The 24,501-nt window shown below is 47.9% G+C and overlaps 2 protein-coding genes across 3 annotated transcripts in view; one reads left to right on the forward strand and one right to left on the reverse strand.

The window, feature by feature from the left end:
* Positions 1–22,292, reverse strand: part of LOC142575315 (neuronal acetylcholine receptor subunit alpha-7-like) — a 362,638-nt gene extending 340,346 nt beyond the window's left edge. The window contains exon 1 of the mRNA XM_075684576.1: positions 22,160–22,292. Coding sequence (XP_075540691.1) covers positions 22,160–22,250 — 91 coding nt within the window. The 5' untranslated portion in view covers positions 22,251–22,292. The remainder of the gene's footprint in view (positions 1–22,159) is intronic.
* On the forward strand, positions 22,240–23,958 carry LOC142575318 (uncharacterized). 2 transcript variants are annotated; one of them, XM_075684580.1, is made up of 2 exons: positions 22,240–22,449; positions 23,458–23,958. In XM_075684580.1, the coding sequence occupies exons 1-2, from the start codon at positions 22,249–22,251 to the stop codon at positions 23,509–23,511; spliced, it is 255 nt and encodes an 84-aa protein (XP_075540695.1). In that variant the 5' UTR covers positions 22,240–22,248; the 3' UTR covers positions 23,512–23,958. The 2 variants fall into 2 exon arrangements, with proteins under 2 accessions (XP_075540695.1, XP_075540694.1); XM_075684579.1 differs by having other exon boundaries at positions 22,240–22,846; positions 23,458–23,919.
* The last annotated feature ends 543 nt before the right edge of the window (positions 23,959–24,501 follow it).

Below are 24,501 nucleotides of genomic sequence, written 5' to 3' on the forward strand. Positions count from 1 at the left end.
AGGCACATTGCCCGGACCCTTTGCCACTGCCTCGCTGCATTTACCGTGGCAAGACCCCGCTCGTTATTTAGCAGAACTGTCAGTGGATATCGTGCCTAGCTTACATCGGGTATACACACCTGCGGCCAGGCAGGTTTCTGCTGCATGATGTTCGCGCTATCCTGAAGTGCACCTCGGAATTCCTGGACTTCAGAAAAAGTCATATCAACCAGCGTCTGCACTAAAAGAATTGAGCTTATTCTTGTTGTACGAGATATACAGTAGCCACGTACACATCTATACTGACGTATCGACTACTTGGAGCAGCTCTGGAGTGCTGTGTTTATACCGACAAGAGCGGTAACACTGCGATTCGAGACGTCACATGTCACGACCTTCATGGCTGCAGAACTCATGGCTCTGCGCAGTGCGCTCCAATTTAGTGACACAGAGAGTTCTGGTACATAGGCCCTGTTTTTCAAATCGAGACGGACTTTACACAGCGTGCAGTCAGTTCTCTGACGGTGAGCGCACGAACAGCTAACATACTAAATTGTCAAACTTCATCCCGATGGCAAACAGAAAGGCCACGAAATTATTTTCCAGTGGCTACCTGGCCATGCGGAATCAGTTGAAGTTATCAAGCAGACAAAGCTGCCCGAGCGTCAGATCAAGAACAACACGGCGTTCGCATTCCTATTTCCAGGACAGACGCTGCAAGGCAGCTTCGTCACCTGGCGCGCGAGCTCTCTTTAGCAGAGTGGAACACCCCAAATATGAGGCGTACCAGTTTGCACGAACTGAACCCTTCGCTCCAACTCAGACCTCCATCCGGGCTTCACTGACAGGAGGCATCGCTTCTATACCGGCTGTGGTTAGGAGTGGCTTTCACGAAGGCGTACACTACTTTGATTGGAATAACCGACGGTGCTGCATGCGACGTCTGCGGCATCGAAGAGAACATCGACCATTTGTTGTGCCAATGTCATCGATTTCAGTCGGAAAGACAAACATTACCTATCGTACGGCGATGACTGGACGATCAGCCGTTGTCTGCGCAGGTGCTGCTTGAGAATCGTCCACTTAGCTCGTCGGCCTACAAAGCTGTGAAGGCACTTTTGTCTTTCTTGAGGGCGACTGGCCTATGTCAACACCTTTGACTCACTCAGACCCTCCGTGTGCGTGCGCGAGCTCATCGCAGCTTTCCTTCCCCTCCCCTTCCTCTATCTCCTCTTTCTATTCCCTTTGTCCCGTCCCCCAGAGAAGGGTAGCCAACCAGACGCATTTCTGGTTAACATCCCTGCCTTCTCTCTTTATTTCCTCCTTCCCTGATGGTGTTGGGTTGCTAAGCACGAGGTCGCAGGATCGAATCCCGACCACGGCGGCCGCATTTCGATGAGGGTGAAATGCGAAAACACGCGTGTACTTAGGTTTAGGTGCACGTTAAAGAACCCCAGGTGGTCCCAAATTTCCGGAGTCCCCCACTACGGCGTGTCTCATAATCGGATTGTGGTTTCGGCACGTAAAGCCCCGTCATTTCTTTCCTTTTTTTTTCTATACGTGTATTGCCTTACATGCCCTGTGGTTGAGGTAAATGTAAGAACAAATATTTCGTGCAATATTCCGATAAGCTCAGCAAATCTCGATCGCTATCTGTCTGCGACACAAAACCTCGTACAATTAATATTTAAGCAGAAAACGCTTAGGTTGTACAGGGCGAGTGAACCAGGCTTCGGCCATAAGGCTCTCCCGTTCCCATTCCGTGAGGGGCCAGCGCATAACTTTTGCGAACAATCTTCATGCAGCAAAGCCAAGCAAAATGATGCCTTTTATCTACTGGACGACAGCGCAAGCGAACTCGGGACACTGCGACTCTGAAAGCGTTGTGCTCAGATCGTAAGCAACCTGTGCTCACTAATGCTCTTTCGGTTTATTTTATTGCAAGTATAATTGTTAGAAGGCAAATAATCGAAAACTTGCCAGGAGGCGCACAGAAACCGCCAGTCAGCGCCAGGCAGCGTTTATAATTTTTTTGTTTTATATGTTACCTTAATCAACTGGAGGACCATGTCAACTTATCGCTATATAGCTAGCGCCTCAAGCTCTCGTTGAAGTCTCGATAAACTGAAGTGGACATGGAAACCCTTTCATCGTCCCCGCCATCATGCTGCTCGTCACGTTGTTTTGCGAAAAAAAGCACAGCAAGAGGCCTCCGAATAGCAGCCTGACAACAATAAGATTTGTACCCCCCTCCCCCCTCCCCCTTACCCAAGCGCTGGCTGTCTAAACAATAGAAACGAAGGCGGTTGTGTGCATTTCGCCGTAAGTAAGCTACCGATGGCGCTTGTACGCATAATCAGCAGCATGTGTGAGGAGAAATTTATGGCCCGTGTACAATGAACATATCGTGCTTGCCACTGAGGGACGCAGGTCTATTTTCTTTTGCGCCCAAAACGCTGCTACTGCGCGTAACGCTTGCAAATCATCCCGTGTGAGACGTACATGCACAGCTGTGCCCTTCCGCTTCCCGCTCAGTCGTCGCGCGGTGAAGCCCGACGACGGCGAAATCGAGGAGTGACCTTTCCAACGAAGTCAGAACCTGCCACTGAACTTATACACAGTCGGCGTTTCTCAGACGCAGCTGCCGCGAGACGCGGTTTTCCAGCTGCGCTTTACGCCGCGCTCTACAAGAGCGCGCGCTAACGGCGAGCGCGATCTGTCACAGTGAGAGAGGACAAAAGTCAGGAGGGCACCAAGCCGATCGAGCCAAGCACCGCCGGCGGAGCGCAACTGTCCCCTGCTCTGATTCGAACGAGTTAAGTTTCAACCGCACCCTTATCGAAAACGCGCACGATAGTCAACATATAATAATCTCATGGGAACATATGATGATCCCTTATAAAAACCCGTACTTCCCACATATATCGTACGAGGTAAAAAAAAGAAGAAAATGAAATATCATATTGCCCATACGCACTACGTTCAATAAGCAAACGAATTGGGATCTCGTATAAGTAGTCGTATATTCTCATATAAAATTTAGGACATATCCATATATTGATTATGTTTTTATTTTCCGGTGACCGTTTCTCACCGGCTAACAAATTTTACGCAATTAACCCTTATCGCAAGACGCGTATTCGTATATTTGAACTCCCTCAAACGTTTCATTGCAGCTGCGATTGCCGGCAGACCTCTGTCAACACCGCTGTGCCGCATACGACTGAGTGTAGATTTCACAAATTACTGCGCCTTTCTCATTGGAATGGCTGACTCCAGTACATGTGAGCACTGTGACTGAACCATCGAGCGCCTCCTTTGCCACAGAACGTCGTCTACAGCAGCTGAGTTGACCTTAGTTCGAGAAGCAGCAATCCGCTGCATACTGCAACAAAGCCTCGAGAAATGAACAGTGTTCTGTGATTCAAAATCAGCACTGCAGCTCATCAGCAATTATATGAATCACAGAACCGCACATTGTCCTCTGGTTTATATCATGTCTGTGCTTGCTGAGGCGTCTCAATGCGGGCATACCATCGTGCTGCAGTGGATTCCTAGCCATTGTGGAATATATAGCTTGAAATGAACAGGCTGACGCAGAAGCAAAAAAGGCGCACGCTGACAGGAAGATTATAAGACTTCATTTTCCCCGGTATGACATCAACGCATTGCTCCGTAACTCCGTCAAAACCTCTATGGCGCGACAATGGGACAACCCCAAACATCAGCAAGAGCGCCTCCATAGACTTGACGCTGGTTTGCGATTCCTGCTTCCACTTCGATTGCGGAGAGGCCAGGAAACACTCATCCATCGCTTGCGACTCGGTGTGGCGCACACTCACCGATACTTCACAAGATTGGACAAGAACGGGACCCTGACTGTAGCGTCTCTCACACTCCCGAATAGCTCACGTACTTTGCATGTGCCCTCAATATGCGGCCGAGCGAAGAACACTTAAGTCTAGTATTGATTGCTGGACTGCCGCCTCTTTTCGCAAGAAAAGATCTTAGGCGCGCGGGGAGAAGAGTTGACCATGCCCAACGTGCCATAAAGTCGCTCTTGAAATTTTTACGTGAGACTGGTTTGGACGATCGCCTCTAGAACCTGTTAGACGTGCAGACAGTGCGAAATGTGTTTGTGCGATAACTTTTTTGTGGACAAGATTACTCTTGCGTGTATTGTGCCTACAGCGCGCAACCGCGTATTGGACAACGTGTATATAGTAGCTCATTGTACCATCACATAATCACCTGCCTCCTACCTCTCCCTGTTTTTCCCACTTCCCCTTACCCCAGTGAGGAGTAGCAGGCTGAAGACACGCTCTCCAAGCAGACCTCTACTCCTTTCTCGCCATTAAAATCTACTCCTCCTCTTCGTTTGCCAATGCATCAGCGTTGACGCCCAACGTCAATCTCCATAGAAGGTACACAGAATAGATACCAACAAAATTAATTTTAAAATATATTTATCTTGGTTTAAGGTTAACGGAGTCACAAACCAGCAACTTAAAAAAAATCGCTACAACCACAGACTGTCAAAGCTGGTACTATAAACTTCACAGTGAACTCAACAGTTAATGTAAACAGGGGTAAAACTTCCACGACAACAGGTGGCTAAAAAGAAGCGTTTCTCAATTAGTCAATCATGCACTTTGATTCCGCGTGCAAATAGTGCGCGCCTCTCCCAGTAGTCCAGTTCGAAGTGCAAATAAATGTGCTATCCGTCGTGCTATTCGAATTAATCAATTGTCTGGATTCTGAGCTTTTGGTTAAGCATGTGGATAAAAAAACAGGAAAGAGAAAGGAAAACAGCTAGAATAGGCGGTATTTGTGTATTCTGTGGCGAGAATTAAAACTAAACATAAGAAACATAAAGAAACAATGTACAAACGGCTAACCTTCTTGTTTGCCAACAACCGATCCCGCACACCCGATGGTAAACGGGGCAGTGTTGTATTGCTTGCACCGATGTGCAACATTGATTCTGTTACCCGACGCTGCGACCTCCACAAAGCGTGCTGCGGAGCAGGCTGTCGCTCTGAACACGAAAGCAACCAACTATAACCGAACACGAAAAAGAAAGGCCTTCTCCGCTGTTTCTGAGCGACTAAGCTTTCCATTTGAAAAGAGCAAAGCGCCTTGATAGAAAACAGTCAAGATGGAGTATATAGAACGACGTTCTATACACCGCATCCGCTACTCTCTCTCTCCCTCTCTCTCTGTTTATTATCTTCTTTCTTTCTATCGTAAGCGTAGCGTTTTAACTTTATGCTCGTGTGCGTGATCGGACTTTTCGCTTCCTTAAAAATTTAACCCTATGTTTCTTCCTTTCTTTCGTTTCTGCGCTTATAAGTCAGCTTCTTGTACCCAGGGGTCGCTGATTGCCAGCATACTGCCACTCCTGTGCCTCCGTTTCCGTTTTTTCAATTTTTTTTTTCATTTTCCCTTCTGTTTGTCGCTGCGGCGGCGTCGGCCGCCCCCTCTACCGGCGGCGAGATCATTTCTGAGCCGTGTCTCGCGGTCGCGGCGCGCGGCGGATTCCGGTGCGCCCCGGTTGACAAAAGCTTGAGAGGATTCAATAATTGGTTTTTCAGGCCCGATCCGCTTTCGTAGTGATCCTTCTCTGTCCTTCCGACTTAATTTTTTTTTCCTATTCTTTTTCTCATCAAGTTGCCTTCTGGGGATTAAGTGTCAGATTTTGTTCCTTTCTTCTTTTTCCTTCACTTTTTTTTTGTCCCAGTCTCAATTCCGCTGTCCTCTTAAACATTATCTTTTCCTTTTTTCTTTCTGCACCAACCGCAGGCTTCGTTTATATCGTTTGGAGATCGACTCCTCCTGCCCAAGAACTTGTCGCCGCGTCGCAAGACTGGCGAGCGCCCCGGTCGAAGTAATATAGATCGTAAACATGCTTTCCTCTAGGCGCGCGCACTACAAAGTTAAAAGGAGTTTCCAATAGTTCACGCCCACGACACCGTACGAGGCAATCACTCGAGCCTCTCAGACACCCTGATTGAAAGCTTAATGACTACCTTTGAGACCACCCTCTGTATCTATTAGTTCGGCATTACGGAAAGTATATATAGGCGGTTCAGATGCAGCTCTGAACCAGTTCTTTCGAACACTATCTATAGCCTGTACCGATGTTGGGTGTCCTTTCTACAAAGATAACTGGACAGTTCTAAGTGACCACCCCCGAGAACTAGGCGCCGAATCACAAAGCACTTTGTGCTGCAGAATAAAATCGAACGAAAAAAGAAACGTTCTGCGAACAAGCAGCGCGATCAATGAGCACTGTGATATACAGCGAGATCATTACCAAGGCGCCCTGTTAAATTGCAAACGGGTCTCGTGAACGAAAAGAGCTTGTGCGGCCCTTCTTTGAGCTCCCTTTTCAAGAAGATGCTTCCTTCTTGAACCATGCACGGGGAATTTATCAAGAGGCGTCCTGAGAGCTTGTACCGTGCACAACGTTCGCAGTCCATACATGACACGCTGCACCGTTTATCCTTTATTCTTGTATTATCGCGGTGACTTCTTATCATGTCTGCAGTACACTTTGAGATCAATATTCTTGGATTTTGTCGGGGCTTCGCGGTTTGTGAGCGGGATTATGCGTTCAAGATAAGGTTGACGCAGGATTGCGCGGCTCGTCATTCACGAGCGCAGCTGTATTAAGACGGCATAAAGTTTCGTTAAATGACATTTCCGCTACAATTCGTGATGTCTTTCTTTTCCTTTTTGATCAGTTATAAGGCAAGAAAGTGCGAATTTCACATGAATCACATACAAAAAGTTAATTTGCTTAGATATCTATGCCATATTCATCAACTTAATGTCATAAAGAGTGAAGTGTTATACCACTGACCGCAGTTATTACATCCAAAGTGTGAAATCACAGTAAGAGCCTTTAAGACTTTAATTCTATTATTCAGCTGCCATTACAGTCCTCCGTGTCTTCTGATTCTTTGTCGTTTCAGTTATCTGTTCATACCGGATCACCACACGACACTCGAATTATTACATCGATACATACGGTACAGTTCGTCATTAACTAAGCGAGCAGAACAGCGGCGAAAACGAGTACAATGAGAAACTATTTGTTTGGTGTGTTCCGAGATCAAGAGAGCTCTAGACACGCTTTCTAGTGAATGGATTTTGTCCGCACATCCTCTGCAAGGTGGTGGTAACTGGTGTCATCGAGATAATTATTTTAACTCTTCTACTACGCTCATTTTGGACCCATGCGATCCGTGGTTCATGTGAATGTACGCATATGGTTGAAAGCATGTTCCACATCCGGCAAAACAGTTTTGAGGGGCCGCAGTCCGGCCTTCGTAGGGCAGGATTCAGTACAGACAAATAAATACGCAAAAAAGGAAGAAAAATCGACGGGCCACAGCCGACGCTGTAGTGCAATGGTGAATACCACGTGGTGTCCTCCTCGTTTTTTTTTTTCTTAGTAGCACCAAATTTTAAGAATTGCCTGTGGCAGATAGCACAATTCTAACCCTTGAACTAAATTCCTCGGTGAGGTGGGTATTACTTCTACGAGAAATCAGAATGCTTAATCAGCATTACTGCACTGACTTTTTTAATTAATTACCTTACGGCACATATCGCAATTTACAAATTGCAACCGGGGAGCTCGGAAAGCCATACTGACTCAGAACGAAATCTCAGGATGTCGCTTTCGAGATACTTATTTTCAAAACGTGTGAAAATGTGTTGAAAGATGAGTTCCAGTTGCTCTAGAGCTCCAATGAACAAAACAATGCTTTCTTTAAAAATGTCGCAGTTTCAACCGAAAGCCGAAGCATCGATTGCGATAGCAAATTAGTGGACAGCTATGTGAAGTAAGAATAGTAATTTTATCGGCCGTATCAACTTGTAAATATAGGCATACTAACTAAATTAACGAGCATGGTGTCACGGGCGCACAAGCAAACATGAATGCATCTAACTCGATGACCGCGGAAACTCGCTGTCAAACGCTGGCGTAAGGAAACGCGAACGAAGTGACATTCGTGCTGTCTATCGCTTCAACGCAAAGTGAGCGCCTAGAACACACAACATACACACTGCTACGAGCCACCGACGCACCTATAGACTCTGCCCCCATAGCAGATCGGTCTCAAGATGGGGCCGCTCGACCGCGCGCCGCCTCCACATGCGCAGTTGCAGCCGAAGTAGAACACCGGCTCCTCCCTTTCTCCCCCCCTCCCCATGTACTTCGCAGCGTTGGGTGCCTCTCGCGCGGCGGAAGACGGCGCGCTTCCTCCCCGCTTTCGTTTCTTTCGCGCGGGCAAGAGTGAGCCGCGATTGTCGGCTCCCCTCGCAAGTCTTCACTCGCCCATATAGCGTAGGGCGCGCGGCGACGGTGTGATCGCCCTTGGACTCTGTCCGGAACCTCGCGGCGACGGCGACGCCGACGGTGGAAATGCGCTTGGAGCGTCCATATAATTGCTATCGCCATAAAAATTGAATGATGGAATTGTATTAATTATTCAATTAAGCATTTTTATTTCTCGTATAACTAATGGCCATCCTGTCGGGTAATTTAGTTCAAGTGTTAGAATTATGCTATCTGTCACAGGCGAGTTTGAAAAATATGATGCAGCTAAAAAAAAAGAGAGAGAACACCCGATATAGCATCGCACGTACAAAAACTGAATTTGGCCCGCGCTAGCAGCAACTTGTCCTTCCTTCTACTTTCGATCTTCTTTCATTTACTATGTTTATATTTCAGTAAAAGGAACAGTCAATTTCTTCTGTGTCTTTCCTGTTTATATCATCTCTTGACAGTATTTAGTCGAATCGCAAAGTATTATGGCCATAAAGATGTACTGTTCTTCCACCCGTGCGTGTTTACTACATTTGCGCCGCCACTCCACCAGTCTTTTACGATCCGCTACCCCAGTATTATTTACGTTTCTCTTGCTATTCTTGAAATTCGAGGACGTGAGCAGGTCAAGTATACGTCCTCATGGATGGGGGCACCCAAGCTGCACGACAAACGCTCTGCGTAATTTCTGCGTGATTTCCACATACCGCGCACGAATGTAGCGTTCATCAAAACCAAAAGTATAGCACCATCTCGTATGAATGCATGCAACGGAAAATTAAATATCGTTTCATGATTACGCATGCAGCATTGGAGGTATGCAGGTTTGTTTTCTTGCGTTGGTGATTTTGATGCCGCGTTTTCCCCCAATACCGCTTTCCCCCAACCATGCTGTCCGCTACAAGCACGTGGGGCACGCGATGACCCGCACCCAGCTCCTTTTATCTTCCGTTTCGCCGAGCGCCGTGGGAAAACAACGCAAGCTTCACTGCGCAATCTGGAATGAGAAGGAAGTTTACTGAGGTGCAACAACGTTACCTTGGAAGTTTAAAAGGAACACACGGTACAGGTCTTGAATCACAAAGAAACTTATGCCTGCTTCCACCTCCTTCACCTTTAGTTCTTGATTTATTCTGCCCGAAATTTTAATCTAATCGTGCATATTTTTGCGCTGACACGCATACACTGTAATGCGTTTTTGCCGCTGATCTTTATCACAGGGTTATCACTGTTACCCAGTTATTGATCGGCGAAAGACGCGCCTAATGTGACCAAATTTATCGAACATTCTTGCCGATTCTATAGCGAAAGTGCCTTGTCTGAATCAAATTGCGCGCGCACGCGACGCGAATACTGTTGTAACCTCAAATTTACACAAGGACCGGTGATCACTCTAGAATGTGCTATGGTACATTTATGATGTATAAAGAGCCGACTGATTTCACCTGTGTGATGATATTCGACGACCGACGACTGTGCTCGTAGCTATGACAGTGATCTGAGTGTTGTTTGTCATTCCGGAGAAAAGATCGCCCAATAAAGAGTTCAATTCTTAACTCGCACACATGGTGGTGTTTAATTCGCAACCATCACCGTTAATACAACGTGAGAGTAATAAACTACCCCTTGACTAAGAAGAATTTATCTCTTTTTATTCACTAGAAAAATGAATAAGAAGAAACGCGTCTTGGCAGGAATAAAAGTGGCAAGTATTCGCAAAGCGCCGAACGGGAGAAGCAGTGTGCGTCGGAGTCATTAGTCAAACGGGGAGGCGCCGCGCGATCTGCACAGTGATGGATGAGCGTCCAACACCCGTCAAATAGGGTGTCCGGCTGTGTCGTGTGGAGTTCTATGGCGGAAGCCGAGCACCGACCGAGTCGGTCGTCGCGTTCTTATGCGCGAGTCGAACAATGACAGATATGGTCGGTGACACAATGAGAGCAGCAGTCTCGCCCGCGGCACCACTTATCCTACCTCGCAACGACACGTTTACACACTCCTCTCCACACCACCTCGGGCATAAGAAAGGGTGGCTTAATCTATTCCAGGTGACTTCTTATTGTTATTTTTATTCGTACCCGCGAATGGCGAGCTTTACTTATGTACTAGAATTTACGCGATCAATTGCATTATTATTCGGTTTGAGAACACACTATACATAGATATACTATACCAGGGACATAGAAGGATTAAGAGAAGAAGCAGGTGGGTAACTGCCACTTAGATGGGCACAACGCAGCGTATGCACTTTAGGAGGGAGCGGATATGAACAATAATAGAAAGAAGGGAAGTAAAGAGAAAAGAAAGAACTAAGTGACAGGTCATAAAGAGTTCAGTAAATTGACGACGAAATTAATCAATTTTGAGCACAAAACACTGATATTCTTGAAATTACCCACGGTGGTAGTGGAACAATGGATTTCGCTAGAGCCAGCGTTTCAGCACGGTGACTTGTTGTCGTCAGATGCTCTGATGAACACAAGTATCCTTGTCGAAACGCTGGCAATTCAGCGACAACTATTGTTGCACTACTACTGCGGGTCATTTCAAGCCTCAAGCTTCCTGTGAACGTTTGTCTTGTTTGAATTTCAACTGCTTTAAACAAAAGCATTGTGCGGTAACGCAACTGAAGCACGTGATCAAGAGTGTTCGAACTATTTATGTCGCTGGAGCCAACGTCGGCTACAGCGTGAGACATTCCTCGTTCGACTACTGTTGATCACTTCCAAGTCCCCATCCCCCTACGAGGTCGTGTATGGTTTCAAATGAGGTACGCGTACGCATTATATATGACTGGCTATCGTTGCCTGACAGAAAGAGAAACGCAATTAAGGCCACACTACACTTGAAGCGCGACTTGAGCACGAGGCTGCAGCGGGTCATTCTCGAAGTGCAGGGATTGTTGGGATCGTTCACTCGGCCCGACGCACGATAAGATAAGAAGAATGCAAATTGAAATGGAACGTTGCAAAACACGGGTCCGAGGGGGCTATGCAGGATGCCCCGAGTTTCTTACTCGCCCGAGTTTGCTTGACGGCCGTCAGTGAACAAAGATAGCGCCGGAACGCGCGAAAGCAGCCGAATACAAAATGTCGAGATAAAACCACGTATGTCAGCACGAGCTCGACCCTGCGCACGCCGCCGCTTCCTCGCTCCAAAAGCGGGCGTTGTTGCGCGCCAGCGCCTCTTATTGTTAACGAGGAAACGTCGCGATACCGTGACTGTCCCGCTATCTACACACACACACACTCGGCGCAAGCCGCTTGCCACAGCATCTTGAAGCGCGTCACGGGCGTTGCTCCTTTTTTTGGGACATTGTATCCACCGTCGAATGCGAACAGCGTAGACGTGGCGTGTTCTCAAGCCAACCCTTTCCTTTCTTTCGAATATGTGGATATAGTTTTTCCCGTAACTTATCTTGCACCAGGTCATTATTATATTAAATAAATTCGGGGGTTTTACGTGTCAACACCAGGATCTCATTATGAGGCACGCCGTAGTGGGGGACTCAGGATTCATTCTGACCACCTGAGGCTCTTTAACGTGCCCCTATATGTATAACTACATGGGTCTTTTTGCATTTAGCCCCCATCGAAATGCGACCGCCGTGGTCAGTATTCTGATCCCGCGACCTCGGTTAGCAGAGCAATTCCAAAGCCACAACGCCACCATGGCGGCTGCTTGCGTAGGTAATGGGACGACGAAGAAATGAAAGAAGGTACCGAAAGTTTGAGCGGGGTACTACCTTTTCGGTCACCCACGAGATATCGTCCAAGTGATAGTAGCCCACTGGGTGAATATAGAAATGAAAATGAAATTGGAGGCGTGCTAAGGGTCGAATTTATTTCTTGACGCCATCTGAGGGTGTCGCCAGAACTTTCGGAGGTCCCGAGGTTTGTCAAACTCGGGCAATCCTGCATAGCACCCCTGGCTACAAACTGAACTGCCCCTGCGTAAAGGACCCAAAGTTCCCGACCCTATCAGCCGTATTCAGGCAAGACGAGTCGGTCAACCAGAGCGCAGATCAGAGGGACGGCTGTGAGCTGCAATGAACAGTGCCGCTAAGCAGTTCCACTGCGGCGCCCTTGCGGGCGACGTGATTCGGTGGCACTGAGACACGTCATGCTCGTTTTCAGATTGAATCAGCGACGCGCGCCTTCCTGTGAATCCAGCTATATTATACCATCTGCGAACACGCAAGTGTCCGGCATGGTGACCCAGTGCCTACAGCGTTGTCTTGCTGATTCGAATACCGATCGGAATGCCCTAACCCTTCGGGTGTTCCTCCTATACCCAACCCTACCCTTTCCTCTTGGGAGAGAGAGAGAATCGACTTTTATACTGAGCCCTTAGTAAAAGTTGGTGCGCGCCGGCACCAGATGGGGTGGAATAATCTTCTCAGGTCCCATATGCGTCCACCAGTTCGTGACCCCTAGCCGCCCGCGCGAGCTGGGTCGGTAGGTCGGGGCTGGACAACAAGGTCTCCCATCTCTCGGGGGGTTGGGGCTGGGGAGGGTGGGGGGTAGGGATGGTGGGGTGTTCTTGAGCTTAGTGCACTCTGCAAGGATGTGTGCTAAAGTGCCTTTTGATCGTCTGCAAAACGGGCATGAATTGTCATGTTCTGTTGGGAACATCTTGTGCAAGAGCACGGGATGCGCTAGCGACCCCGCTTGCGTGCGTCGCACGATCGTTTGCTGCATTCGGCTGAGTTGCGGATGCGGACGCGGAAGCCTACATCTGCCGCTTCTGTACATTTGCGTGATTTCTTCGTAACTTGTCACGGGGTGCGGTAGGTCTGGCTCGTCCTCGGCCCGGATTGACAGTTCTCGGGCATAGGTGGTCGGCGAGTGCGTTGCCTTCCACTTGCGAGTGAGCTGGGACGCACACGAGCTCAACGGCCCGTCCCGGTGATTTGCATTTGGTGAGGATCGCTGGTGCCGCGAGAGAGATGTTCCCCTTGCAGTAGCTTGCGTAGGCGGTCTGGGAGTCTGTGACCACGGTCCTCTAGGGAGTCTGCGCTGCACAGCACAAGCCGGCAGGAACAGCAACGGCTGATCCAGCGGGCTCGCGAAGTCGCGCATGGCAATGGAGCCCTGGAGTGAAGGCCCCACTTACCGAGACAATTGCCTACTTGTTTTGCCAAATAAATGTTTATTCTCTTTCTCTCTCTCTCTAGCAGCTGTATTCCAGTGAGAGCGAAATGAAAAAAAAGAAAGCTTCCTTACATTGCTTTTGGGACTCATGTTAAAGAACTACAAGTAATAGAAGTTATAATCCGGAGCCCAACACTCTCTCAAGGGCCGTCACTTGCGTAGGTAATTTGATATTAACGCAAAAGAAAGGCAATGCCAGCTATAGCTCCGCGCATGCGCACTACACTGCCGACACACGCCTGCGGCAGAAAGGATATTCCACATCGCTGCCAAGGTGTGGTAGCGCTGGCTTACACTCCCAGGGTTCTGGTAGGAAACATAAATAACCAAGAAAGCGGATGGGAAAACGGCGCCGCGGTAGCTCAATTGGTAGAGCATCGCACCCAAAATGCGAAGGTTGTGGGATCGTTCCTTACTTGCTGGAAGTTGTTTTTTCGTCCACTTTCAATTCCATTTATTTATCATTTCTTTAAGTAATTTAACAAGTAATTTCCCCTGCGCCCGCTAACGTGTGATCTGCTCATACATGGTTTCTGTACGATGCACCTTTAGGGATTTCGCTCGTCCTTTGAACTCTTTGAAACTTGAAGCCTTTTTTTAAATTTGATTTTTATTGTCTTTTTCTTCATAACCACGCGCATATCGCGCTAAATGTATTTAGTGTCCGTTCTCATGGGTCTCATTATCAGCGATGAAAGCGAAGAAATATAAACCCAGCGCAAATGACCTTAAATGTGGCTACTTTTTGTTAAAAAGAAAAAAAATTCAGCGTCTTAGTAAGGATGAAGTAACCTTAATTTCTCACAGCTGTACTTTCTTTTAGTGTGCAGCGAAGTTAGTTTTATACTTCGAAGTCTCTGAATTAGCGGTTTCTCTTTTGCATTATTTGGTAACCGTTAAGGTCGCCAATCACGACTAGAAAGCGTAACAAGTTGAAGTTTTAGGTTTTAATTTAGCGAATTTTCAGTAACGAAGAAAATGAAGGCTGGTCGTCACATGATGCCAATGAAAAAAAATTTGCCAGAAACATCGAATAATGAATAAAGTTACGTTATAACCTCCAATTTCTAATTATAGAGTGCTCGCGAAATTGCCGTACAAGCGCAATCAGAAGGACGAAGTACACAAAATGACAAAAATAAAAGCGCAATTTTGAGTGCCATACGTTGAAGAATTTGTACGTCAATTTCTTATCTTGAGACGGATTACGAGGGAAAATTAAATCCAGGGAAATAACGTAACAATATTTTAGTTTACCCCCCTTGGAGCTTCTGAAATTTAATTTAATTTAATTGTAAATTTTTAATTTAATCTGATTATCACAGTGGCACAGTTCACTCTTTCTTGCGTGATTTCATTGTCTCTGCCGCATAAAGTGTTTTCTAAGTAATAACGCTGACGCAAACCACGCAAGAGTGTTTTTTTTAGCTCACACCACAACCTAAAAAATGATGACGGAAGAAAATACATCGATTCGAAAAAAATGTGCGATTGGTTGCTTCCGTCCGGACCTTTTTTTTTGTATAATCATGATGCGGCCGCACTTGTTTTTTGATCGTCACTCCACTCATCACAAAAAGATGAAGACCACGAATAATCCTCAGTTTCGCACAAATGTGCACCAGGGGGAAATCTGGCGCTGCAGTCGTTCGGTCACCACAGAAGTCGTGGATAGTATTTATTTATTCATTTGTTCGATCGTATACCTGCAGTCGCCCACAGATAAGTATAGCAGGTGGGGTTAAGGTATTGTATATTGTTCTCTCACACGGGCATAAGGTAAAAACGAAATTTACAATAACAAAGAATACAAGAAGTACAGAACAACTCCATACCAAAAATGCAAGAAACGCAGTACTAAATACGACATAAAAAAAGCGATTAACTGTGCGAGGAGACCATCAGATGAATTTGTATAGGATATAAGCGGGTGAGTCATGGTGAAAGCGCGTTGCAGCTTTATTAAATGTCATTTGTGGCGCAACTGTGTTGCGTGCTTGGACTCACGAGGAGCAGGCAAGTGGTTTGTACCTGTGCACATGCGTCGTTTCATTGTGTAATATTTCGTGATTAAAAATACTACCACGCGTGTCACTAAACCTGAACTGCGTTCGGTAAGCAACACTCACCGCTATTTTCTTTTTTGGGAGCTATACAATTGCTCTCGTTAGTGACGCCCTGAATTCCTTTGAATTGGAGAAAAATTTCTAGCTTTGCAAAGATTTTACTACACTGCGGACACAAAAGTGGTCTACATGAGCATACGCAGTGCACTTCTATTTACTGATTTTAACAACTGGAGTTCATCGAGAGATTCAGTACTTGCTCTAGTACTTAAGGTCTAAATTACTGATTATATCCTACCACGATTTTTCTGGCAGAAAACTTCAAATAGGTTAGTTAAGGATCCACGAGGTCATTCGAAGCCTGAAGTATGAAGTTTAGGCAAATCCATGTGCTGCCCATAGTTCACTTGGGGGATGAAACACCTCCGATGAAATCCGCACAGGCTACTAGCGAAAAAATTCCCAATGTGGTTTTTAATATCATAAGACGGCAGATGCATCGAAACACACTCTGCGATTAAAATTTGATGAAACCGGATAAAATGCTCCCCCCGCTCCTCCCTCCCTCCCTCCTCTTGGACAAGCTCTCAATATATTAACACCGCTGGCAATATGCCAGCGCTCATGCTGTTTTTGTTTCCAGTTTCTTCCTTTGCAGATAGTCGCCGCCACAAGGGACCCCTATGTGACGTCACTCTACCAATCACTTACATCTACGCTAGAAGAAAAATTGGCACCATCTGGAGCTGATGTTGTCCTTAAGCGACATTCGTCATCTATTTTGCGCGCATTTATTATCGTGCATTTATATGCGTGCATTTTATGCGCGCATCAGCCTGACGTAGCGTTCCTGACAAGAACTTAGCGAGCGCAAAGTAAAAGAAAGGAAATGCAAGCAAGATTATTATTGTTCGGCGACGAGATGAGCTCTAAAGGGTGTAGAGAAATTTTAGAGTACAACACGCCAAAAGTCACGAGGCCGCCTTGGACAAAATAGGTTCACCTATCGAAACGTCGGCCAGCCTGTCTGTGGCACTTTATTGCGGTTCATCTAACTCTAGCATGTTAGTATATGAACATGTATGGAGCAAGAATAAACAGCCGCACGTAAATACTTTCCGCCTCACTGCCAGTTATGAAAAGGAGGGAGTAATTTGCCGCCACGTTTTATCGATCGCCGAGCTATTCACTATTGTCGCGTGCAAATATAGGGGCACGTGCGAGATGACAGCACAAGGGACATGGAACTAAATGGGGAATTCATGCGCAGCTGAAACGGCTGCGAATCGAAGGCGGCTGCTGTGCATGACCGGGCGTTATTTATACTGCCGGCGACGAGACAGGGTTCGAGTATCTTTGCTGAGCAGACTGCCTGATTCCTTCGGACAGATTGCAGATGAAGCACGACATGGCGGTGACTCGCTGATGCGCTAGCGATGATGGCCTGATGACGTTGCTGTCATGCTTAAGAGGGAGAGGATGTACAACTTAGCGTATTATTATTATTATTATTATCATTATTATTATTATTATTATTATTATTATTATTATTATTATTATTATTATTATTATTATTATTATTATTATTATTATTATTATTATTATTATTATTACTTGGGGCCGGTTGTAACACTATTAGAACTCGCAGCGGTGGCTCGGTGGCTCAGTAGCTATTGCCTTTTGCCGCTAAGGATGAAGTGGTGGGTTCGATAGATCTAGCCGCCGCCTCCGCATTATGACGAGTGCGGAAGAAGAAAGCGCTCGTGCAACGTGGCGCCACGCCTACATCAAGCTCTTATTAGAAAACCCTCTCTCTCTCTCTATTTTCTCTTTTCTCTCCTACTGCGCGTAAGCTGCTTTCAGAAGCGAAACGCCGTCGGTAATAAATTATTAGGTTCCTTCGCCTACTTTCCCGGGTTTCGCGTGGCCGTCTGGCAACTGCTGGGTTGGAAAGAGAAGTTTAATAGAATTAACGGAACATCTCGGAATCAACAAAGCTCAGCGATTCGCGACAGTGAAGTGAAAAGAGACATGAAAATAAAGAGTTCTCAAAAGCAACTAACAGAAATAAACTTAGAAGTACAGTCTATATCGCACGCAAACAGTTTGTAGGATTGTCCAGAAATAAAATGCCCGTCGGGCGCAAACAGTAGATTCAAAGACAGTCAACAAGGAAACTGGTCACCGACACAAAAATATAGTCGCTGTCTCGGCTGATATATTTGCGGACATTCATAGGTTAAGACATATAGACTGGTTCATATGTAGGTTAGTGAGGTTAGGATTCACCTCAACTTGAAGAGAGAAAAAGTAAAATTGGTCAAGAAGAAACAGGCCAACTTAGACGCAGTAAGGGTAAAAGGAGACCAATTCAGGCTGGTAGTTGCAAAAATACGCCGCCTTAGAACAGCGAGATGAAGATCACATAGAAGTAATGAATGAAACAGCAACTAGGCCGGCTTCACAAGCAATCAATCCGTAAGCTTACCCAAGTAACGAAGGACCTAATAAAGAAACGACAAAGAATGAAAGCGTCCGACTCAAGAGATCACACAGAATTCGCGGAACTGTCAGAAATGATCAACAAGGAAAAAATAAGAGATATTCGAACTTATAACTTAAGAAAGACTCGGGAAGCAGTAAAAAATGGATCAAGCATGAAATCAGGGAAAAGAAAACTTGGCCTAGGACAAGCCAAGATATATGCACTGAAAGGTAAGCAGAGTAATATCATCAACAATTTCGAAGATATAGTAAAAGCAGCGGCAGAATTCTATAGTGACCTGTACAGTACCCAGAGCAGCTACGATATGTCTATTCGAAGTAGTAATGAACAAGTTATATCTCCATATATAACTATCTATGAAGTTAAATGTGCCTTGCAACACATGAAACGAAGAAGAGCGGCAGGAGAAGATGGAATAACAGTCGATTTAATCAAAGATGGAAGAGACATAATGCTTAGAAAACTGTCGGCTCTTTATACAATGTGTCCACCGACTGCAAGGGTCCCAGAAAACTGGAAGAATGCAAACATTATAGTGATCCACAAAAATGGAGACGTTAAATAATGGAACAATTATAGGCCCATTAGCTTACTTCCAGTATTGTGTAGAATATCCACCAAGATAATTTTCAACAGAATAAGGGCAACTCTAGAATTGAGACAACCAAGAGAACAGGCTGGCTTCACGAAGAAATACGCTACAGTGGATCACATCAATGTCATCAAACAGGTAATCGAGTAATCCGCAGAGTACAATAAGCCTCTATATATAGCTGTCATAGATTACGAAAAGGCATTTGATTCAGTAGAAATACCAGCAGTCATAGGGGCATTAAGTAATCAAGGTGTACAGGAGGCTTGCGCAAATATCTTGGAAATTATCCACAAATATTCCACAGCTACATTAGTTCTCCACAAGAAAAGTAGAAAGATGCCTGGAAAGAAAGGGATCAGGTAAGGAGACACAATCTCTTCAATGCTATGCGGTGCATGCTTGGAAGAAGTATTCAAGCTATTAAACTGGGGAAGGCTTAGCAGCAAGGAGCAACTGCAAATCTCTCGGCAACCTCCGGTTTGCAGTGGTCCTGTTCAGTAACGCTGGGGACGAATTACAACAAATGATTGAGACCTTAACAGAGAGAGTGTAAAAGTGTAGTTGAAGAGTAATATGCAGATGACAAAGATAATGATCAATAGCCGGGCAAGGGAACAAGAATTCAGGATCGCCGAAAGTTATATGGAACTACCAGCGAAGTGACTTATACAGTCTTTGTATGCTAACGAAGTATGCATGTGTATTTATATGCACTATTAACTTCTCACATAATACCTTTACATATAAATGTCGGCTCACATGAAACGTTAAAGCGCACCGATTTCTTGAATGAATGGCAAACTAGATTTAACGAATTGTTCGATTTACTTGTGTCTTCGATTTAATCGCTTGGTATTTGCTACTGGGTTCTTCATGGCCATTTGTCAACGCTAAGCGCGTCCCGTTACGTACGATTTCTAGACAAAACAAGAAGAAATTGCGGTTAATCCTATTACTCCAACTCTATATTCATTTTACTTTGATTTAGTCATTCGGTGTGTTCTACTGGAGCTGCGCGCTGTTATTTGTTGCATCGAATGAAAGTAAACAAAATTGTATGCATCACTTATAGAATCGAATCCGGGGATATTACGCGCCAAAACCACGATTTGATTATGAGGCACGCCATAGTGTGGGACGGCGAATTAATTTTTACCATGAGGAGATCTTCAATGTGCCCCCAATGCACGGGACATGAGCGTTTTTGCATTTGTCCCCCATCGAAATGCGGCCGCCGCGGCCGGGATTTGATTCCGCGACCTGGTGCTTAGCAGCGCTGCACCATAGCCGATAAGCCAACGCGGCCGGTGCATCGCCGTTAGTTTTAAAGCGTTTAATTAAATGGTCTTCTAAAGCTCCGCTTGGCATAGATTGCATCCGCAAAATTTTTACCAGCCGCGGTGGCTTAGCGGCAATGGTGCCGCTCTACTAAGCCAGAGGTCGCGGGATCAAATCCCGGCCGCGGCGGACGCATTTCGACGGAGGCGAAATTCAAAAACGCCCGTGCCCCGTGCATTGGGGGCACGTCGAGGATCCGCTGGGGGTAAAAATTAATCCGGTGTCCCCCACTACGGTGTGCCTTATAATCAAATAGTGGTTTTGGCGCGTAAAACCCCAGAATTGAATTATACAAAATCTGTAGTAAGACGACTTCACAGATCACAAATGCTTGTCAAGGACAGCGTATACCGCGTTTTCTGCTAAGAGCTCTATACGCGCCTAAAAATGTAACGCGGTTATATAGATATAAGTCCATATGCACGCGAAGTGGTGGAACTTCAAATACACGGTGCTCTCGATTTGAACTTTGCTAATGGCATGTTCGTACACAAAAGCAACATTTCTTGTTCTTTTTTGTACTTATTGCGACACTGAACAGGAATTCACAGCAGTTTAATGCAACACTCCTTGTGCTGATGTGTCTGCACAACTTAAGAGAACTGTACCTGCGATGGGGGGGAGATGTCCAAGCCCTCCGCTAAGGCGTATAAGTACGCCCGGATCGTTAAAGCCATTCAAGAAGCATTCCGAAATGCCACACGTAAGCGTAAAGCTCAAAATGAGCTCGTGTTTGGTGCAAGATGGGACAAGCGCCTATCAGCGCTTGTCCTTGTCGCCTTGCTATTGTCCCGTGTCCACTCTTGTGCTGGTTACATCAGTCGTCTTTGGTGTCTGTACGTATTGTACAACCCAGCCGAACAGAACTGATGCGCAAAAAAGTAAATAGAAACATCACCGAGGTATCAGGTGCGAAAAGCCCGATTCGGTGCCGCAAAAGGAACGCGAGTTCACGACTAGGTCGTGGGTTCGATCGCATTTTAAGGGGAGCAGAAAGCTACCTGGTGCGCGGCCAGCAATACTATATGGTCAAAATTAATGCGGCGCACTTCCACAAGTGCGCTTTATAGCGTTTAACCCAGCGAGTCTATCAGCGAAAGAAGGTGCGCTCATTGTATTCATGTGTAAGCCTAAGTTTCCATCATCACTCACACGCCGCTGTCGACGAGAAGCAATGGCGATAAACGTAGAGCGAGCAGAAGGGCCGTGAAGAATGACGCGGGGTGATTAATGCGACGGTGGTGGCGTGCCGCACCACCGCCCGCTCCCCCCCCCCCCCTTTCTTTTTTATGTCTGCTTCGTCACCTTTGCGTGGCTCGCAATCGCGCTAGCGTTGTTCGCCGACCACGGAGTGCAATGCGTAAATTCAAACCCGAATCGGTAGCACTCTGGATCAGATTTCTTATTCGCGATGGAGAGCACGACGTGGCATGTGTGCTCATAATCAGCCGCTTCAAATTCCCTGGCTCCATTACTCGTGTCCGAAAGTGAGTTACGCCGGTATGGCATATATTTTTCGTTCTGTAGAAACACTCAGAGTAGGGGACGAGTTGGCGACTCGCGCGGGGTGGCACCGCAACTCACGTGCCGAAAGAATAGTGTGCATGCGAGCGCAGCGTTCGGTCAGCAAAGACCCGGCGTGTTTCAACTATAGTTGCGGACAAAGTCGCTCCTGGCGGAAGAACTCAGCGACGCTCGCTCGTGATCTGCGCGTGTTAATCTAAGGCCTCATCCGGAGCGACATACACTTGAGCCTAACCAAGCAGTACACAGCCAGCGGTCGTCGTATACTTTCCTGCTACTGCACTTCCAAGGTCCGGTGGACAGGGGGCGCGCGAATCACCGCAACAGTTTTGCTCCGGTAAGCATTGCGCACGAACGAAGAGTGTGTTGCGGCACACCGGCTCGCGGTCCCGATTTCGGTAGAATTCTGCCGGCGAGCGATGCAGGAATGAACGGCAACGATAGCGCAGCACACCTGGAACGGCTCGGGACGCTTCGTCGATCGTCTGTCGCCAGCAGACGTAACCTGTAGAGGCGGTAGTAGCACACCCGACACGTTGGGCGCCTCTGCGAAGTACAGACACTGCCGAGCTGCTCGCCAGCTAGCAAGTGGAAGGCAGGGGAGGTCCACGTCTCCCGTTAGGGTTTGAAGACAGCGAGGAAAGGCGCTGGACTCACCCTGCGGCGTGGTGAGCAGCACGGCGATCCATAGCAGGTTGGCGCAGAAGCCCAGCTGCAGCGGGGTCAGCCCTCCGTTGCCGGGGCGCATGGTCCGCGTCGTCGTGCGCCGCGAGCGGTGGGCCTGCCGTGCGAGGCCTCCTCCAGCTGCTGCCGCCGCCGAGAAGCAACAGGCGGCCGCGGCGGCGCGTGAGCGCGGCGTCAGCACAGCAGCAGCAGCCGGCGGCAGTGGCCGGCAGCGGCGACAACAGGTGCCGCCGCCGCCTCCGTGTTCTTCGCCGCAGCGGCGGGTGAGGGTGCAAGCAGCAGCGCGGGGGGCCCGGCTCCAGAGCAGGGCCCCGGGCTCGAGCCGCCGCCGCTCATCGGCCCCGCGTTGGGCGGCCTGGTCGCGTCGTCGTCGTCGTCTCAACGCTGGGCGCCGCCGCCGCCACCGCCTCCTCGCGTGGCTTCGCCGCTCGAGAGCGCCGCGACGCTGCCGCGTCCGACCACGGCTCGGCGCGCGCGTTCGCCGGGGCCCGCGGCGCGGCGCTGGACCGCGGGCGCATGCGCTCCTCCCGAGGCGCGCGCGCCGGCGCCTGCGAAGGGGGACCTCGTGCACTGCTGGTCTTGTTTTGATACCGGGGGTTTACGAGGCACTGGGTCGAGCCACCTCATCAGCAGACGACGACGACTGCGTCCAACGTGAAGGTGCGACGGATATAGACAATGACAAGAGAGTGCAGTCATGATGGTCTGTCGGCTTTGCGCGCCAAGGGACTCGTCACTGCTGTCCTCTTCCCAGAACGACAAGCAGCAGTGCACAACAGCCTAATAAAACCGGTTCCTACTTGTAAGGCTGAGCACTAGCTTTGCGTGTTATGCTTAATTAAACTTGCTCCTGGAAATGTGATGCCTGCTGTTCGAACGATAATCGCACAAAACTCTCCATTTCGCCGCACTGATTATCAACTCATGAATCAGTGGTTCTTATATACTAGATGTGAGTTGTAAGAGATGTGGCGGGAAATGGCTGTCCCGTAGTGTCGCGAATTCTTTTTTTTTTTTTTAATTGCGCGCCAAACGGAAATTGAACCCAGGTACATCGTTCTCTGACATTCAGAAGCACGCCTTGCGTATCTCTTTGCCTGGTGAAAATTATGTTACATCTTCTTTTTTATTGCGTTGCGTTCATTTATGTGAAAGTTTGTCAACCTTGCGTGACCTTTTCGTTTGCTTGCCAAATTGAGAAGGTGTGTGGCGCTGTGGAGCAAGAAATTTATAGAACACTGCGTGATACCCGAATCCTTTTTTTTTTACAGCGGACCTGTATACCTCTACCGTCGAGGGAAATTTTCATGTCGCTGACGCGGTAAGGAAAAAGCTTCCCATATGTGGGCCGATCCCGAAGACAGTGCAATACCGGCCCGACCCGCGGCGGAGGTGAAGAAAGCATTAAGCACTCCCTATACGTGGGCCGATACCGAAGATAGTGGAATGCTGGGCCGACCCGCGGCGGAGGTGAAGCAAGCGTGAAGCACTCCCCATACGTGGGCCGATCCCGAAGATAGTGAAATGCTGGGCCGACCCGCGGCGGAGGTCAAGCAGGCGTTAAGCGCTCCCCATATGTGGGTCGACACCGAAGATAGTGCACTGCCGGGCCGACCCGCGGCGGAGGTGAAGCTAGCGTTAAGCACTCCCCATACGTGGGCCGATCCCGAAGATAATGCAATAGTGGCCCGACCCGGCGGAGGTGAAGCAAGCGTTAAGCACTCCCTATACGTGGGCCTATCCCGAAGATAGTGGAATGCCGGGCCGACCCGCGGCGGAGGTGAAGAAAGCATTAAGCACTCCCCATACGTGGGCCGATCCCGAAGGTAGTGGAATGCCGGGCCGACCCGCGGCGGAGGTGAAGAAAGCATTAAGCACTCCCCATACGTGGGCCGATCCCGAAGATAGTGGAATGCCGGGCCTACCCGCGGCGGAGGTGAAGCAAGCGTGAAGCACTCCCCATACGTGGGCCGATCCCGAAGATAGTGAAATGCTGGGCCGACCCGCGGCGGAGGTCAAGCAGGCGTTAAGCGCTCCCCATATGTGGGTCGACACCGAAGTTAGTGCACTGCCGGGCCGACCCGCGGCGGAGGTGAAGCTAGCGTTAAGCACTCCCCATACGTGGGCCGATCCCGAAGATAATGCAATAGTGGCCCGACCCGGCGGAGGTGAAGCAAGCGTTAAGCACTCCCTATACGTGGGCCTATCCCGAAGATAGTGGAATGCCGGGCCGACCCGCGGCGGAGGTGAAGAAAGCATTAAGCACTCCCCATACGTGGGCCGATCCCGAAGATAGTGGAATGCCGGGCCTACCC

Source organism: Dermacentor variabilis, chromosome 3 (assembly GCF_050947875.1).
Source record: "Dermacentor variabilis isolate Ectoservices chromosome 3, ASM5094787v1, whole genome shotgun sequence".
Lineage (NCBI taxonomy): Eukaryota > Metazoa > Arthropoda > Arachnida > Ixodida > Ixodidae > Dermacentor > Dermacentor variabilis.

Excerpts from the sequence above, each read along its gene's own strand:
- LOC142575318 (XM_075684579.1), top strand. The coding sequence starts at position 22,249 with ATGGTCCGCGTCGTCGTGCGCCGCGAGCGGTGGGCCTGCCGTGCGAGG. Across the intron at positions 22,847-23,457 it reads CGACTGCGTCCAACGTGAAG|CGGACCTGTATACCTCTACC; the intron begins GTGCGACGGATA and ends TTTTTTTTACAG.